This window comes from Salvelinus fontinalis, chromosome 30 (assembly GCF_029448725.1).
Source record: "Salvelinus fontinalis isolate EN_2023a chromosome 30, ASM2944872v1, whole genome shotgun sequence".
Taxonomy (NCBI): domain Eukaryota; kingdom Metazoa; phylum Chordata; class Actinopteri; order Salmoniformes; family Salmonidae; genus Salvelinus; species Salvelinus fontinalis.
The window spans coordinates 29,170,665-29,189,170 of record NC_074694.1 but is presented as its reverse complement, the minus strand read 5'-3'; the positions used below and the strand labels follow the sequence as shown (position 1 = coordinate 29,189,170).

At 44.6% G+C, this 18,506-nt stretch overlaps 1 protein-coding gene across 4 annotated transcripts in view; it reads right to left on the bottom strand.

Annotated features, from left to right (window-relative positions):
* LOC129828981 (histone acetyltransferase p300-like) overlaps window positions 1-18,506 on the bottom strand; it is a 48,026-nt gene that overhangs the window by 27,814 nt on the left and 1,706 nt on the right. For all 4 annotated transcript variants that reach the window (XM_055890340.1, XM_055890341.1, XM_055890342.1 and 1 more), the window contains exons 2-8: window positions 16,706-17,304; window positions 15,090-15,269; window positions 14,624-14,924; window positions 14,335-14,448; window positions 12,792-13,031; window positions 12,081-12,186; window positions 11,781-11,915 (exon numbers count right to left, since the gene is read on the bottom strand). In XM_055890340.1, the coding sequence (XP_055746315.1) occupies window positions 11,781-11,915; window positions 12,081-12,186; window positions 12,792-13,031; window positions 14,335-14,448; window positions 14,624-14,924; window positions 15,090-15,269; window positions 16,706-17,304 (1,675 nt within the window). The remainder of the gene's footprint in view (window positions 1-11,780; window positions 11,916-12,080; window positions 12,187-12,791; window positions 13,032-14,334; window positions 14,449-14,623; window positions 14,925-15,089; window positions 15,270-16,705; window positions 17,305-18,506) is intronic.

Below are 18,506 nucleotides of genomic sequence, written 5' to 3'. Positions count from 1 at the left end.
ACCTGTCAAGTGGCTAGATAACCTCGGCAAAGGAGAAATTCTCACTAACAGAGATGTAAACAAATTTGAGCACAAAAGTTGAGAAATATGCTTTGTGAGTGTGGGATCTTCAATTTCAGGTCATGAAACAAATACAATTTTATTGGTCACATTCACGTGATTAGCAGATGTTATTGCGGGTGTAGTGAAATTCCTGTGCTTCTAGCTTCGACGGTGCAGTAATATCTAACAAACTACACTACATATACCCAAAACACACAAATCTAAGTAGGAATGAATTAAGACTATATACACACGCACACATATGGACGAGCGATGTCAGATCGGAACAGACTAAGATACAGTAGAATAGTATAGAAAAACAGTACATATATACGAGATTAATAATGTTTACATATCTGGCATTACTCAAGTGACTAGTGTTCCATTCCTTAAAGTGGCCAGTGATTTCTAGTCTATGCCAATAGGCAGCAGCCTCTAATGTGCTAGCGATGCCTGATGGCCTTGAGATAGATGTCTCTCGGTCCCAGCTTTGATGCACCTGTACTGACCTCGCCTTCTGGATGATAGCAGGGTGAACATGTAGTGGCCCGGGTGGTGGTTGTCCTTGCTCATCTTTTTGGCCTTCCTGTGACATCGGGTGCTGTAGGTGTCCTGGAGGGCGGGTAGTTTGCCCCTGGTGATGCTTTGGGCAGACTGCACCACCCTCTGGAGAGCCCTGAGGTTGAGGGCAGTGCAGTTGCCGTACCAGGCAGTGATGCAGCCAGACGGGATGCTTTCAATTGTGCATCTGTAAAAGTTTGTGAGGGTTTTAGGTGACAAGCCAAATTTCTTTAGCCTCCTGAGATTGAAGAGGCTCCGTTGCACCTTCTTCACCAGACTGTCTGTGTGGGTGGACCATTTCAGTTTGTCTGTAATGTGTACACCTAGGAACTTAAAGCCTTCCACCTTCTCCACTTCTGTCCCGTCGACGTGGGGGGGGGGTGCTCCCTCTGCTGTTTCCTGAAGTCCATGATCATCTCCTTTGTTTTGTTGAAGTTGAGTGAGGTCGTTTCAGGCACCACCTCCCTGTTGGCTGTCTAGTCATCGTTGGTAATCAAGCCTACTACTGTTGTGTCGTCTGCAAAATTAATGATTGAGTTTGAGGCGTGCATGGCCACGCAGCCATGGGTGAACAGGGAGTACAGGAGGGGGCTTAGCCACGCACCCTTGTGGGGCCCCAGTGTTGAGGATCAGAGGAGGGAAGGGGATGTTTCCTACCTTCACCACCTTGGGGAAACCGGCCAGAAAGTCCAGGACCCAATTGCACAGGGCGGGGTTCAGACCCAGGGCCTCGAGCTTAATGATGAGCTTGGAGGGTACTATAGTGTTGAATGCTGAGCTATAGTGAATAAACATAATTCTTACATAGGTATTCCGCTTGTCCAGATGGAACCAACACGTAACATGTTGCGTTTATATTTTTGTTCAGTGTATTGACCATTTGTCTAGCAACAAAATTTTCCAATGTTCTTACAGTGGTGACAAAGCATTGGGCATGGCCAATGGCACGAACTTCTGACCCCCAAAAATGTAGGCCCTCTTGGCGGCAGAGACAATGTTGCATTTTTTAAAGCTTTTTTTCCTGCAATTCTACACATTTTGCCATGTTCTTATACATGGCATGAGCCATCTGAGTGACTCAAATATTATAAAAATCAATGGGGTCCCCATGCCATGACATTTTTTTAAGGTTCTCCCTGAGTCTAGTTTTTATTTAGGTGATTGTTAGTTCTAAGATCATTTGATAACGAATAGCTTCTTTATCTTTTCTACATACTTTATATCTGGTATATGTCTTTTTTTTTTTTTAAAGGACACCGATTAGGTTTCTGTCCTAAAAACTATTTTAATTTAAAAAAAAAAATAATGTTTAATGGACCGTGTGGTTGGTCCTTTTGGCAGTAGGAATATGACAATATTTCCACAGGAAAGTACAATTACATCAACTTCCCAAAGTGCTGGTAGTGCATTCAGATTTCTATCACCTGAAGCATGTGCACAAGTTAACACCTGCACAAGACTCAGACATCCCTTGCAGAGCTCGTGCACATGTTCCATGGTTCTGAGCAGGCTTCAGGTGATAGAAACTAAACGCACTACCAGCGCACATTCCTAGCGCCAAAAGGACCAACCACACAGACAACCAGTGAAGTATGTTAAAATATAATTTTATTCAACATTCTGGCTTATAGTGGTCGGCCGATGTAGAATTCAATACAATTCAAAGTCGGGTTTCCAGGCAAGTTCTCTCCCAGCTTGATGGTGTAAAATCAGTCTATTAATGGCAAATACAGACAGTCCACCCTCAAAACACTACAATACTAGGGACTGTTTCATTCTGCAGTGAGTGTACAATCTATAGCTACAGTTGAAATCAGAAGTTTACATACACCTTAACCAAATGCATTTAAACTCAGTTTCACAATTCCTGACATTTAATCCTTGTAAAAATTTCCCTGTCTTAGGTCAGTTAGGATCACCACTTCATTGTAAGAATGGGAAATGTCAGAATAGAGATTTATTTCAGCTTTATTTCTTTCATCACATTCCCAGTGGGTCAGAAGTTTACATACACTCAATTAGTATTTGGTAGCATTTCCATTAAATTGTTTAACTTGGGTCAAACGTTTTGGGTAGCCTTCCACAAGCTTCCCACAATAAGTTGGGTGAATTCTGGCCCATTCCTCCTGACAGCCGGTGTAACAGAGTCAGGTTTGTAGGCCTCCTTGCACACACATGCTTTTTCAGTTCTGCTAACAAATTGAGGTCAGGGCTTTATGATGGCAACGCCAATAAATGGACTTCGTTGTCCTTTTGTCCACAACTTTGGAAGTATGCTTGGGCTCATTGTCCATTTGGAAGACCCATTTGCGACCAAGCTTTAACATCCTGACTGATGTCTTGAGATGTTGCTTCAATATATCCACAAATTTCCTTCAAGATAGCATCTATTTTGTATAGTCCCTCCTGCAGTAAAGCACCCCCGACAACATGATGCTGCCACCCCCATGCTTCACAGTTGAGATGGTGTTCTTTGGCTTGCAACCTCCCCTTTTTCCTCCAAACATAATGGTCATCATGGCCAAACGGTTCTATTTTTGTTAAATCACACCAGAGGACATTTCTTGAAAAAGTACGATCTTTGTCACCCATGTGCAGTTGCAAACTGTAGTCTGCCATTTTTAATGACGGTTTTGGAGCAGTGGCTTCTTTGCTGAGCGGCCTTTCAGGTTATGTTCATATATGCCTCCTTTTACTGTGGATATAAATACTTTTGTACCCGTTTCCTCCAGCATCGTCACAAGGTCCTTTGCTGTGGTTCTGGGATTGATTTGCACTATTTGCGCCAAAGAGCGTGAATCTCTAGGAGACAGAACGCGCCTCCTTCCTGAGCAGTATGACGGCTGAGTGGTCCCATGGTGTTTACACTTGCGTACTATTGTTTGTAAAGATGAACGTGGTACCTTCATGCGTTTGGAAATTGCTCCCATGGATGAACCAGACTTGTGGAGGTCTACAATTTATTTTCTGAGGTCTTGGCTGATTTCTTTTTGATTTTCCCATGATGTCAAGCAAAGAGGCACTGAGTTTGAAGGTAGGCCTTGAAATACATCCACAGGTACACCTCCAATTGACTCAAATTATGTCAATTAGCCTATCAGAAGCTTCTAAAGCCATGACATCATTTTCTGGAATTTTCCAAGCTGTTTAAAGGCACAGTCATCTTAGTGTATGTAATCTTCTGACCCACTGGAATTGTGACACAGTGAATTATAAGTGAAATAATCTGTCTGTAAACAATTGTTGGAATAATTACTTGTGTCATGCACAAAGTAGATGTCCTAACCAACTTGCCAAAACTATAGTTTGCTAACAAGAAATTTGTGGAATGGCTGAAAAACAAATGAATGACTCCAACCTAAGTGTGTAAACTTCCGACTTAAAAACGGTATATATTTAGCTACCATTTATAAACCTTATAAAAAATACAAATCAAATAGCCTATCAATTAGGGAGAAAGTAGTCTGATAGTGGCTGAATTTATCCCCAGTATATGTTGAACTCAGCAGGTTGCCTGGCTAATAGCCCACACAAAAGGGCTTCAATATTTAAAGTAAATTCAACTCAACTTGAGACTCCAAAAAAGGACTTAATGAGATCATGGTACTGCCCAACTGTTTTCTATACTGATTATTGGCAACCCAGATAGTGTGCGTTGTGTCAATTGCGCTGCACAGAATTTAAACCGTCTTGAATGATGCATGCCAAGATACAGTGAATTCGGAAACTATGACCCTTTGACCTTTTCCACATTATTTCATTACAGCCTTATTCTAAAATGGATAAAAAAATAAAAATTCCTCAATCTACAATCCAATAGCCCATAATGACAAAGAAACACAGGGTTTTAGAAATGTTAGCAATAATTGTTTTAATAAAAAAAAAATCTATCGCATTTACATAAGTATTCAAATTTCACTCACTACTTGGTTGAAGCACCTTATACAGCGATTACAGACTCTGGTATTATCTCCCCAAATACATTATTCTCCGCAGATCCTCTCAAGCGCTGTCAGGTTGAATGCAGCACAGCTATTTTAAGGTCTCTCCAAAGATGTCCGATCGGGTTCAAGTCCGGGCTTTGGCTGGACCCCTCAAGGACATTCAGAGACTTGTCCTGAAGACACTCCTGCGTTGTCTTGGATGTCGTTGTCCTGCTGGAAGGTGAAGCGTCGCCCCAGTCTGAGGTCCTGAGTGCTCCGCAGCAGGTTTTCATCAAGGATCTCTGTACTTTGCTCCATTCATCTTTCCCTCAAACCTGACTAGTCTCCCAGTCCCTGCTGCTGAAAAACATCCCCACAGCATGATGCTGCCACCACCAATCTTCACCGTAGGGATGGTGCCAGGTTTGCTCCAGACGTGACACTTGACATTCAGGCCAAAGAGTTCAATCTTGGTTTCATCAGACCAGAGAATCTTGTTTCTCATGGTCAGAGTTCTTTGGGCAAACTCCAAGCGGTCTGTCATGTGCCTTTTACTGAGGAGTGCCTTCTGTCTGGACACTCTACCATAAAGGCCTATTTGGTGGAGTGCTGCAGAGATGGTTCTCCTTCTGGAAGGTTCTCCCATCTCTACAGAGGAACTCTGGAGCTCTGTCAGAGTTATTATCGGGTTCTTGGTCACCTCCCTGACCAAGGCCCTTCTTCCCCGATTGCACCGGAGCTCAATTTCGAGTCTCATCACTACGGGTCTGAATAAAAAAAGGTATTTTAGGTATAAATTTGCAAACAATTCTAAAAACCTGTTTTTACTTTGTCATTCTGGGGTATTGTGTGTAGATTGATAAGGAACATTTTTATTTAATCAATCTTTGAGTAAGGCTGTAACGTAACAGAATGTTGAGAGAGTCTAGGGGTCTGAATACTTTCCGAATGCACTGTATACCAGAGATAAGGAATTGTTGATATTGCAACCACAACTCAAATGCCCATTCACCAGTATGATCGAAATCGCAAACTGCTTTTTTTGTTCAACCCCTCAAGAGCCGTTGTCAGCCAAATATGATATTTGTTTGCATCTAGACAATGTCATGTCCCCAGAGTATCCTATACAGTTCATCTATCTGTAACGTGTTGAGGCCGGCAACTAAGGAGAATGAGAGGCTCAATTAAAGATGTTGCCAAACTGCTGTATTTGAAGCACCAAACCCTTCTGCCCAGCGCAGAACGTTTTTGGCGTTAATACATACAGCCGGAAATAACTTTTGGATATCAGAGCGGCGGTAACTCACCAGCATTACGACTTTCAAGTTGGAGCCTATGTTCATACCCCCCCAATTGAAGTTATTCCCGAGGCTGCTCCAAGATGCTGCTGGCGGAGGAGAGGTTTACACCATCCACCACTTCCGAGTATATTACTTGCTAATGTTCAGACTCTGGATAATAAAGTAGACGAGCTCATGGTGAGGATCTCCTTCCAGAGAGAGACATTAGGAACTGTAACATACTCGGTTTAACTGAATCATGGCTCTCTCTGGATATACTGTTCACTTCCAAACAGCTAGCTAGGTTCTCAGTACATTGCGCAGACAGGAATATTGTTATATTATTATAGCTGGAAAAGGCATCCAAAGTTCTAGCAACACATTGCCTGTAGTACTCGTGCTGCAAAAATGCTTGACCACTGTTACTCCCACTTCCGGAATGGCTATAAGGCCATCCCCGTCCTACCTTCGGCAGATCAGATCACAACTCCATTTTGCTCCTCCGTTCCTATAGCCAGAAACTCAAAACAGGAAGTCTATTCTGACCAATCAGAATCCATGCTTCAAGATTGTTTTGATTACGCGGACTGGGATATGTTCCGGGATGCCTCAGAATAACATTGACGTATACACGGACACAGTGACTCAGTTCAACAGGAAGTGAATAGGCGGTGTTGCTCCCACTGACTATTAAAACCTACTCAAAACAAAAACCGTGGATTGACGGCAAACAGGCAAAACGTCAATACAGAGTCAGTGGAGTCGCAATTCAACAGCTCAGACACAGGGATGCAATGGTAAAGTGGGCCCACGCTTCGGTATGTATCAGTTTGTGGGCCACGGTAACGGTATGTTTCGGTATCTTGATAATAAACAAACTCTTAGACAAAAAAAACTTTACGTTCAGAAAAATAGCAGCATGACTGATTAGGCCTGGTTTCTGTCTCTACTGTATGAAATAAAGCAGAGAAAAACTAAGTTATCCTAAGCTTTGACAACCTGTAGCTCGTCATCTCCCAATCCAGAACATAGTGATCCGTCACAGCGAGGTAGATTTGAGTTTCTCTGGAGGTCCAACTATCAGTGGAGAGAGCTAGATAGGGTGGATGTGTCAATTCATTTTCAATTTCTCTGTGATGTTTCATAGAGTTTGGAAATTAATTTGCTGCTGAAATTTGTGCAGGAGGGGACATCGTAACGCGGTTCGTTTTTATTTTTTAATCAGGTGACGAAATCCCAAGTCAGTAACCACCGAACAGGACTGCAAATCTTCGGCTACGAATACCCCCACCGCTTTCATAATTTGTGTTTTTCGGCCACGGCCAGGTGATGGCGACGACACGTTAGAAGTGTTTCCACTTAAATAGCCAACAGTGGCAAAGCAATGCTTGCAGACTGTACTTTGTTTATAGTCTATCCTCTTCATCGTATTGAACGCTGAAATTAAAATGTTCCCACACAGAGGATTTAAAAGACGTCAGTGACTCTTCAAATTTGCTTCCCTCCGTCTCTCTAGCCAATGTCATGAAGCTGAGAGAGTATTTGTTATTAGTTTCCCCGTTCTTCATGGGGCCCCTTTAGGGATGTTTCCTACTGAGATGTCATTGCAAATCATCCATTAGTTGTTTAAGGGGGAGGGGGTTGCGGTCACTACATTGAGACATCGCTGTGGAGTAAAGTTTGTCAGCCCTCAGGAGCCCCCTAACATCCACAAGCCGCGCGTCTGGTTCTGTGGATCAGAATGTACAACGTGCGTGTAGTCTGCTCCGCAATAAGCAAGTTTTGGAAATTATAGGAAAATGACAGGCATACCATAATTCCGCAGTTCATGTGTGCGTATTAAACCGTAGGGGGTGTCGCGAACAGTTCGATAACATACGGTGTACCGTTGCATCCCTAGAGACGTATGTGGCAGGGTCTATAAACAATCACTGATTAGAAAAAGGGAAAACCAGCATTGGACACCAACATCTTGCTCCCGGACAAGCTAAACACCTTTGTCCGCTTTGAGGATAACAGAGCCACCGACGCGGCCCGCTCCCAAGGACTGTGGGCTCTCGTTCTCTGTGGCCGACATGAGTAAGACATTTAAGCATGTTAAACCTTGCAAGGCTGCATCCCTATACCAGTCTGCTGTCCTCATTTGCTTCAAGATGTCCTGTACCAAAGAAAGCAAAAAGGTAACTGAACTAAATGACTATCGCACCGTAGCACTCACTTCTGTCATCATGAAGTGCTTTGAGGGGCTAGTTAAGGATTATATCACCTCCACCTTACCTGACATCCTAAACCAACTGCAATTTGCATACCGCTCCAATAGATCAACAGACGATGCAATCGCCATCGCACTGCTCTATCCCATCTGGACAAGAGGAATACCTATGTAAGAAAGCTGTTCATTGACTATAGCTCATCATTAAGCTTGGGCCTTGGGTCTGAACCCCGCTCTGTGCAACTGCGTCCTGGACTTCCTGATGGGCCACCCCCAGCTGGTGAAGGTATGAAACACCACTTCGCTGATCCTCAACACTGGGGCCCCACAAGGATGCGTGCTCAGCCCCCTCCTGTACTCCCTGTTCACCCATAACCATGCACGCCTCCAACTCAATCATCAACTTTACAGACGACACACTAGTAGGCCTGATTACCAACAATGACGAGGAAAATAACCCCTCACTCAACGTCAACAAAAGGAGCAGATGGTGGACTTCAGGAAACAGAGGGAGCATGCCACTATCCACATCGACCGGACCGCGGTGGAGAAGTTGAAAAGCTTCAAGTTCCTCGGATAACACGTCACTGACAATCTGAAATGGTCCACCCACACAGAGTGTGAAGGCAGCACAACCCCTCCACAACCTCAAGAGGCTGAAGAAATGTGGCTTGGCCTCAAAGACCCACAGAAACTTTTACAGATGCACGATAGAAAGCATCCTGTATCACCGCCTGGTACGGCAACTGCACCACCCGTAACCGCAAGGCTCTCCAGAGGGTGATACAGTCTGCCCAATGTATCACCGGGGGCAAACTACCTGCCCTGCAGGACATCTACAGCACCTGATGCCACAGGAAGGCCAAAAAGTACATTAACCACCCGAGCCACGGCCTGTTCTCCCTGATATCATTCAGAAGGTGAGGTCAGTATAGGTGCATCAAAGCTTGGACCTAAAGACTGAAAAACAGCTTCTCTCTCAACTGGCCATCAGACTGTTAATTAGCCGGCTACCACCCTGTTACTCAACTCTGCACATTAGACGCTGCTGCCCTATATACATAGAATCACTGGTAACTTTAATAATGTTTACATAAAGCTTTACGCATTTCATATGTACAGTTGAAGAAGGAAGTTTACATACACTTAGGTTGGAGTCATTAAAACTCGTTTTTCAACCACTCCACACATTTCTTGTTAACAAATTATAGTTTTGGCAAGTCGGTTAGGACATCTACTTTGTGCATGACACAAATCATTTCTCCAACAATTTTATTTATTTATTTTATTTTACCGTTATTTTACCAGGTAAGTTGACTGAGAACACGTTCTCATTTGCAGCAACGACCTGGGGAATAGTTACAGGGGAGAGGAGGGGGATGAATGAGCCAATTGTAAACTGGGGATTATTAGGTGACCATGATGGTTTGAGGGCCAGATTGGGAATTTAGCCAGGACACCGGGGTTAACACCCCTACTCTTACGATAAGTGCCATGGGATCTTTAATGACCTCAGAGAGTCAGGACACCCGTTTAACGTCCCATCCGAAAGACGGCACCCTACACAGGGCAGTGTCCCCAATCACTGCCCTGGGGCATTGGGAACTAGTTTTAGACCAGAGGAAAGAGTGCCTCCTACTGGCCCTCCAACACCACTTCCAGCAGCATCTGGTCTCCCATCCAGGGCCTGACCAGGACCAACCCTGCTTAGCTTCAGAAGCAAGCCAGTAGTGGTATGCAGGATGGTATGCTGCATACCAATTGTTTACAGACAGATTATTTCACGGTATCACAATTCCAGGGGGTCAGAAGTTTACACGCACAAAGTTGACTGTGCCTTTAAACAGCTTGGAAAATTCCAGAATGTCATGGCTTTAGAAGCTTCTGATAAATGATGTCAATTAGACTGAGTCAATTGGAGGTGCACCTGTGGATGTATTTCAAGGCCTACCTTTCAAACGCAGTGCCTCTTTGCTTGACATCATGGGAAAATCAAAAGAAATCAGCCAAGACCTCAGGAAAAAAATTGTAGCCCTCCACAGGTCTGGTTCATCCTTGTGAGCAATTACCAAACGCCTGAAAAGGTACCACGTTCATCTGTACAAACAATAGTACGCAAGTATAAACACCATGGGACCACGCAGCCGTCATACCGCTCAGGAAGGAGACGCGTTCTGTCTCCTAGAGATTAATGTACTTTGGTGCGAAAGGTGCAAATCAATCCCAGAACAACAGCAAAGGACCTTGTGAAGCTGCTGGAGGAAACAGGTACAAAAGTATCTATATCCACAGTAAAATGAGTCCTATATCAATATAACCTGAAAGGCCACTCAGCAAGGAAGAAGCCACTGCTCCAAAACCTCCATTAAAAAGCCAGACTACGGTTTGCAACTGCACATGGGGACAAAGATCGTACTTTTTGGAGAAATGTCCTCTGGTCTGATGAAACTAAAATAGAACAGTTTGGTCATAATGACCATCGTTATGTTTGGAGGAAAAAGGGAGAGGCTTGCAAGCCAAAGAACACCATCCCAAACATGAAGCACGGTGATGGCAGCATCATGTTGTGGTGGTGCTTTGCTGCAGGAGGGACTGGTGCACTTCACAAAATAGATGGCATCATGAGGTAAGAAAATGATGTGGATATATTGAAGCAATATCTCAAGACACCAGTCAGGAAGTTAAAGCTTGGTCGCAAATGGGTCTTCCAAATGGACAATGACCCCAAGCATACTTCCAAAGTTGTGGCAAAACGTCTTAAAGACAACAAAGTCAAATTATTGGAGTGGCCACCACAAAGCCCTGACCTCAATCCTATAGAAAATGTGTGGGCAGAACTGAAAAAGCGTGTGCGAGCAAGGAGGCCTACAAACCTGACTCAGTTACACCAGCTCTGTCAGGAGGAATGGGCCAAAATTCACCCAACTTATTGTGGGAAGCTTGTGGAAGGCTACCCGAAACGTTTGACCCAAGTTAACCAATTTAAAAAAGGCAATGCTACCAAATACTAATTGAGTATGTAAACTTCTGACCCACTGGGAATGTGATGAAAGAAATCATTCTCTACTATTATTCTGACATTTCACATTCTTAAAATAAAAGTGTTGATCCTAACTGATCTAAGACAGGGACATTTTTACTAGGATTAAAAATGTCAGGAATTGTGAAAAACTGAGTTTAAATGTATTTGGCTAAGGTGTATGTAAACTTCCCACTTCAACTGTATATACTGTATTCTTTTCTACTGTATTTTAGTGAATGTCACTCCGACATTGCTTGTTATAGTAATATATATATCTTAATTCCATTCTCTTACTTTTAGATTTGTGTGCATTGTGAATAGTTGGATACTACTGCACTGTTGGAGCGAGGAACACAAGCATTTCGCAACACCCGCAACATCTGCTAAATATGTGTATGTGACCAATAACATTTGATTTACCTAAGAAGCATTAGGCTCTCGGTCTGATATGCGCTTTTGAAAACCCGGGTAAGCTCCACTAGTAGCCTTGACCACGGCATTTGTTCACTGATATGCCCTTATACTTTCAAATCAGTCACATTCCTGAAGCCCAAGAAACAAACACTTAGCTTCCTAGTACATATGGAAATGAAAAAGGTTTATGAAATACTTTATGGAGGGTTATCAATTTATTAAACGCAGAACCATTTTTTGACATTGATGACAGGCGCATGGGCCCCCAGAGACAATGTGTTTTTAGGTCCCATCCAGAGGCTGTTTTGTCCCTCCCAGCCACTTACAGTTTGTGCACCAGGTGGTTCCTCAGGTCCTGGGTGATGTCCTCGTGCCAACTCTTCCTCATACCTGCTGCAGAGGGTGGGGTCGCCATGGGCATGGAGCCCATGTTACCCATCCCACCCGCATCATTCATCAGACTAGAACACACAGAGAGAACAAAGTTTGCGCCTGGCCGAAGTGTCAGATGGGTGGAGATTTGCAGTTCTGGGACAATTCTATTGCACCAGGCATGCTCAATCAAGTGCAGGTAGAAGTATTTAAGAGAGCAAATAATTATATTTTAATGAAGGTCTGCAACTCACCCCTGGGAGTTCATGTTGAGGTGGAGCATGGTGTCCTGCAGCAGGCTGGCCTGCTGATTCTGGGGTAAAACACCCATTCCTCCATTCACCCCCATCGGGTTACCCCCTAACATGGTGAAATAAAAATTCACACACGGGTTTTGCAGAAATAATATTCAACATTACCTTTTGTTTGTGGTTATGAGAATAAAGTTGGTAAAACCTTACTTAGAAGTCAATGATAGAAATTACTCCCACCACACGTTTTATTTTCAAGTGACTTGGGGAAAAAAGTTGACTACACCAAAATGTTGACAAATAAAACATCTGTGTGTGTGTGTAATTCCCATTAAAGTGGACAAAAGGGGGCGGTTTCAGTTAGGGAAAGCAACAGTGTAACCTTACTATTATGGACAGACTGGTTACAGCTTCAAAACCCAAGAGGACCATGCACACTCCTGGTGTAGAACATTATTTAAACCAATAATAACACATGATTCACAAAACGGGACTCTTTTCTCTGTATTTTCAAAGGTAAAACACTGGCATTCTCTTTTTAAAGGAGACAGGACACCTGAATATTGAAACATGTAGAACCCGGCCACTTGTTAACTTATGGCATTGAGTCAGAAAAAATAAATTAAAAACACCAGATGTTTAAAGGCATGGACTTCGAAATGGGGGTAAAAACACACAATAGCCGGACTATCTTTTAGACAACTAACAGCTTACCCATAGGGTTGAGCGGTCTCATGCCAGGCTGGCCCTGCAGACCCTGTGAGGGCAGAGAAGCCTGGTTGGGCTGGCTCTGGATCTGGGTGCCCTGGTAAGTGAGGCCCAGGGCGGCGTAGGCCCTCTCAATTGAGCTGGGGTCGATCTGGCTGGGGGGGTTGAGATTGGCTGCGCTGGGCTGGCCTCCGGGCACCGAGCCCAGGGAACCACCTAGACCTACACCAGCACCTCCTAGCAGAGCTGTAGAGACAGGATTATTAATAATTCTGTACTCTAGGAGGAATGCTATAAAAGCCTAGGTCGGGAACATAGGGCATTCATCAGTCAAAGTTTATAATGTAGTCAACTGATTTATAAGCCAACAACTTCATGGCAAATCATGAACTTGTTGATTTATAAATCAATCTCAAAGCATCTAGACGTCTTATATACAGCGCATTCGGAAGATATTTCAGACCCCTTGACTTGTTCCACATTTTGTCAAGTTACAGCCTGACGGATTAAATCGTTCCCCCCTCATTCTACACAAAATGAATGCCTCAAGGACATTCAGAGACTTGTCCCGATGCCACTCCTGTGTTGTCTTGGCTGTGTGCTTAGGGTTGTTGTCCTGTTGGAAGGTGAACCTTCACCCCCGTCAGAGGTATTGAGCGCTCCTAAGGTTTTTATCAAGGATCTCTGTACTTTGCTCCGTTCATCTTTCCCTCGATTCTGACTATTCTCCCAGTCCCTGCCGCTGAGAAGTGGCTTCCGTTTGGCCACTCTACCATACAGGCCTGATTGGTGGAGCGCTGCAGAGATGGTTGTCCTTCTGGAAGGTTCTCCCATGTCCACAGAGGAAATCTGGAGCTGTCAGAGACCATCGGGATGTTGGTCACCTCCCTGACCAAGGCCCTTCTCCCCCAATTGCTCAGTTTGGCCAGGCAGCCAGCTCTAAGAGTCTTGGTGGTTACAAACGTCTTCCATTTAAGAATGATGAGGTCACCCTGTTCTTTGGGACCTGCAATGCTGCATAATTTTTTTGGTACCCTTCCCCAGATTGGTGCCGACACAATCCTGTCTCGGAGCTCTATGGACAACTCCTTAGACCTCATGGCTTGGTTTTTGCTCTGACATGCACTGTAAACTACGCAAACTTATTGTAAAAACATCAAGGATGATAAATGGAAACAGGATGCACCTGAGCTCAATTTCAGTCTCATAGCAAAGGGTCTGAATACTTATGTAAATATTGTATCTGTTGGTTTATTTTTTCATGAGTTTGCAAAAACATTTTGCTTTGTCATTATGGGGTATTGTGTGTAGATTGATGAGGAAAATATTTTATTTAATCCATTTTAGAATAAGGTTGTAACATAACATGTGGAAATAGTCAAGGGGTCTGAACACACTGTACATCCATAGGCATTACTTGAAAGAGTTGAGACTTGACGACTCTCTAAACCTAAGACTAGACGCATACTACTATTACACGAGCCAGCTAACAGACTGAGGGAGAGAGGGGTAGTGAGAAAAGTATTGTTTGATGGGCAGATACACTCACACTGCTGGTTCCTCTTGTCCCCGGCATTCTTGAGCGGCAGGCAGACAGGACAGTCGTGCCGCGTACAGTTCTTCCAGTGAGAGATGATCTGTCTGGATGACGCACAGTGAGCCACTAAGGAGAGAGAACGAAGGGGAAGAGGGGCAGAGACAAGGAAAAGAAAAAGGGTGAGAAAAAGATTGTGATGATTACTTCAGAGAGCTCTTGATGAATATGATACACCTCTTAGGTAAAGGTGTGACAGGGAACCATCTTGCAGGTCTATCTATTCTGGGTCTTATCAGCTCACCCTGGCAGGACTTGCCGGCCTGGCAGTGGGTCATGTGGTTGAGGACGTTCTTCATGGTGCGGCAGTGTGGCAAGTTGCACTGGCGCACCTCCCCGTTGGCTTGCTCCCGCCGCTGGCACTTGTGTGCATGGAGCAGGAGTACCAGCTGCTGCTGGATCAGCTTGCGCTTCTCGGGGTCGGCCGTAGGGGGCGCCCCAGCTGCTGCAGTCACGGCGGGCCCCAGGCCTCCCTGGGCGTTGGGGACCACCCCTGCAGTGCCTCCGGCTCCACCGCCCACACCTGCGGCAGACTGCTGTGTGGCCTGAGGATAGAAAGAGGAAATAAAATAATTGAAAATATACAAGTTACTGCAACCGTGATAGTCTGTTCAGGGTTGGTCAGTGTGGTTGACTGATACACAAAAAGGCAGCATCCATGACAGAAGTTTTAAATGATAGGTAGGAGACTAGCTAGATAACTTCCTTACCATGGCAGCCATGCCCTGCATGGGCTGGCTCTTCTTGTCCATGCTGAACTGGGCCAGGCTGTTGGGCATGGAGCCTTTGTTCTGGAGCGGAGGGCCCAGCCCTGCTCCCCCCAGGCCCGGACCTGCCTGCTGCTCACCGTAGGGGCCTCCATAGGGGCCTGGGTTACCCACCATACCCATCTGAGAAGAGGATGGGCAGGAAAATGTATAGAAGATATGGAGACACAGAAATGGAAGACAGGAGGGAGGGTTAGAGAAGGCATGGTTTAAAAATCAGCAGGTTTTTGTTTTTTATGCCCTAGAAAACCAGGTGTGGATAGTTCCTTACTAATTAGTTACCTTAATCAAGTACAATGGAGGATCGAAAACACGCAGACACTTGGCCCTCCGTGGAATGAGTATGACACGTGTGGTTTAAACAAAGCATATTGGATTGAGAAAAATAAATTGGAATAAATTTGTACAGTTTTTATATGCAGTGTGTTAGAAAATGTGTTTAAAACACTTGAATTGTATTTCTTCAGACAGAGTGGTCCTGTTAAATGAGCACGACCCCGGGGATATTAATCACTAAGTGTGAAAAATAGTAATGGGAGAAAAACGTAAATCGATAGTTACATATCGTATTGTTTTGACAACGCAATATTATTTTTGTGCCAGTTTGCTATACCTGCACCAAAAAGCCAGTATTTTTCCTTCATAGTTTGTTCTCCATCTTTTAAATAGGGAGCCAATTTGTTTTGGGCACTTATTTACATAACTGATCAAAACTTGTTCTCATGACTCTCGCTTGACACTCTGCAGCAGTGGTTGGAACATTGAATCGCAATACATATAGAATCGTGAGATTCAAAAGACATATCGGCACCTAAGTATCATGATAATATCGTATCGCCAAGTCTCTGGAAATTTGCAGCCCCAGTGAAGACCATTAAAGCTAAAAGAACAACCATCTCCCTTTCACCACAAATCAACTTCTCCGCCACGCCGTTTAGACACCAATTAAAATCAACTACTTCTAAAGAGAGACAACGTACTTATTTTCAAATCAATTAGCAGCAGGTAACATTAGTGGGTTCAATTAAATCATTAATGATGGCTCAGAACAGGCAGACCAATTATCACTCCACCATGCCACGGTTGCCCCACATTTCATTTTGACATGTTGGAATAAGACGACCACTGATAATCAAGGGCTTCCACGTGGCTCCCAATTTGTATTAATGTCTGGTTGCTCGCGAGGGCTAGGGGTTAATCGAATGACTTCATAATTTCGCTTCCTCCCTCCACATCCCAGGCATGCCCTCTACTAGTCTTCCTCCTCCCTGACAGAGCCTTTAACTACACACAGCTTTAGATCTCTAAAACCCAAATAATTTGAATTGAACATTCTTAAACCTTGATTAAAACATCCTTAATATATGAATAATGACAACTGCTCTTTTAACCTGTTTTTGTGAATAAACTGTCCAATTTTAACATTGTGTGGGCAAAAATAACCACATGCTGCTTTCTTGGTCAGGGTGGCTTAAAGATGCCCATCTCAATGTCCTTAAACTAAAGAATAGGTAAATTAAAAACATCTCTGCTCTCTTGTCTGAAGGGTCCATACATACCTTGTTCAGTGCTCCAGGTTGCTGTACTCTGAGTCCAGCCTGTCCCCCGGCCCCCTGCTGCTGCAGAGTCTCAGCCAGCATGTTACTGCTCCCCCCCATCCCCTGGTTCGAGAAGCTCATCCTGGGGGATCCGTTCATCACCGGCCCCCCCATCATGGCTTGCTGCTGCTGCTGTCCGTTTCCCTTCTGGGCCCCAATCATGCCCCTGTTCATGGCACCCACCATCCCCACCTGCTGCTGCATCATGCTGGCCTGCTGCTGGGGTGAGAGGTGTTGCTGCTGGCCCATGCCCTGGGGCCCAGGGGATACCTTCATGTTCCCCAGGTGGCCCATGCTGGCCCCGCCTGGGCTGCCCACCACACCCTGGCCCTGCTGTGTGGAGGCATGTGGAGCGCCTGATCGAAGGAGCTCGGAGAGTTGCTTGTGCTTGGCCACTGCATCCTGGCCACCCCCTCCTCCAGGGCCCAGGCCCATCCCACCTCCTCCCCCCAGACTGGTGTGCAGCTGGCTGAGGTCCCCTCCGTTGACCAGGCCCAACTCAGAGGAATTGATGAGCTCGTCAGGGAGGTCGTGCTCCAGGTCGAACAACGAGCCGAAATCTGTGCAGGGAGGGAGAAAACATGAGTACGGAGAAAAAGAGCAAGAGGGGGATTGTGAACATAAGGAAAGAGAAAAAAGTGAAAGGGAGAGAAATAGAGGTGTGCCAGGGTACATTTCTGGCATAACAATAAGTGACTATTAACAAAACCAATTCCAGTGCACTGTATTCAAACAGTCATACATGGTCGCATCAAAGGTGGTGCCCAATCGGCATAGCCTGAGAACTACATTTGTATAATGAGGAAAACCAATGCTTTGAAAAGAAGGTGGCCGCTCAAACAGACACTCTCCCACACACACACACAGTGGCTGGCCTCGGACGGTCTGTGCCAGACCGCGAGTGTGATTTAGCACGGCGCAGACAGAGCTTTACACACAGAGTGACAGATGGGCCTCGACACTACGTTAACACCACACAGAGAGCCAGGTTCATAGAGACCCTCTGGACACAGGTCCACCTCCAGTGTCATGTTCAGTAGGTAACAAATGGGAGAAAACCATCTTGAAACTGAGAAAAACAGAGGGGCAATAGGAAGTTGTCCATTTCAAAACATTTTGCAAAGGTGTGCCAGAGTATTGAACACAACCCAGGGGTAAGACTGAGCGTCACAAAATTATACCAATTGTCAAGAAAAAGCTTTTCTTCTTTGTTGTACTATATTCAGGGGTTCCATGCCTTCTAACAAAGAAGCCCCCCCCCCACTGACATTGTCAACTGCTGAAACCTTGAGATGGTCTCAAACAGAAAGCAGTTCATTGTGTCTCACCTGAAGACATAAGTCACGTAAGTTTCTGTAGTGTCCATCCAATTTGCAAATACAGGCCTCGTTTTGATTTGCACTGAATATTGGGGTACAGAATGCCGGCAAGTTGCAACAATTTAAAAAAACGTTTTTTAAATAACTAAAGAATTTATGAATTGCTATAGGCCTACAGGACCTTCCCTGGAGAAATTGGACAGCCACAGCATTCTCTTAACACTACGAGAGAAAAAATATATCAAAAGAGCCAGTACAGGCACGGGATTATTTTCTGTTATTAAGTACCTTGGGACGTCAAAGTATTTTCTGTCAAGTGGCTGACTTTAGCATGTACTGTTTGCTAATATATGGGCAATGGGAGGCAGTAGCTCGCTAGCAATGCAATGACAAAATTAACTAACAGTTTCAAGTCCAATTTCAAACTACTACTCGCTAGCTAT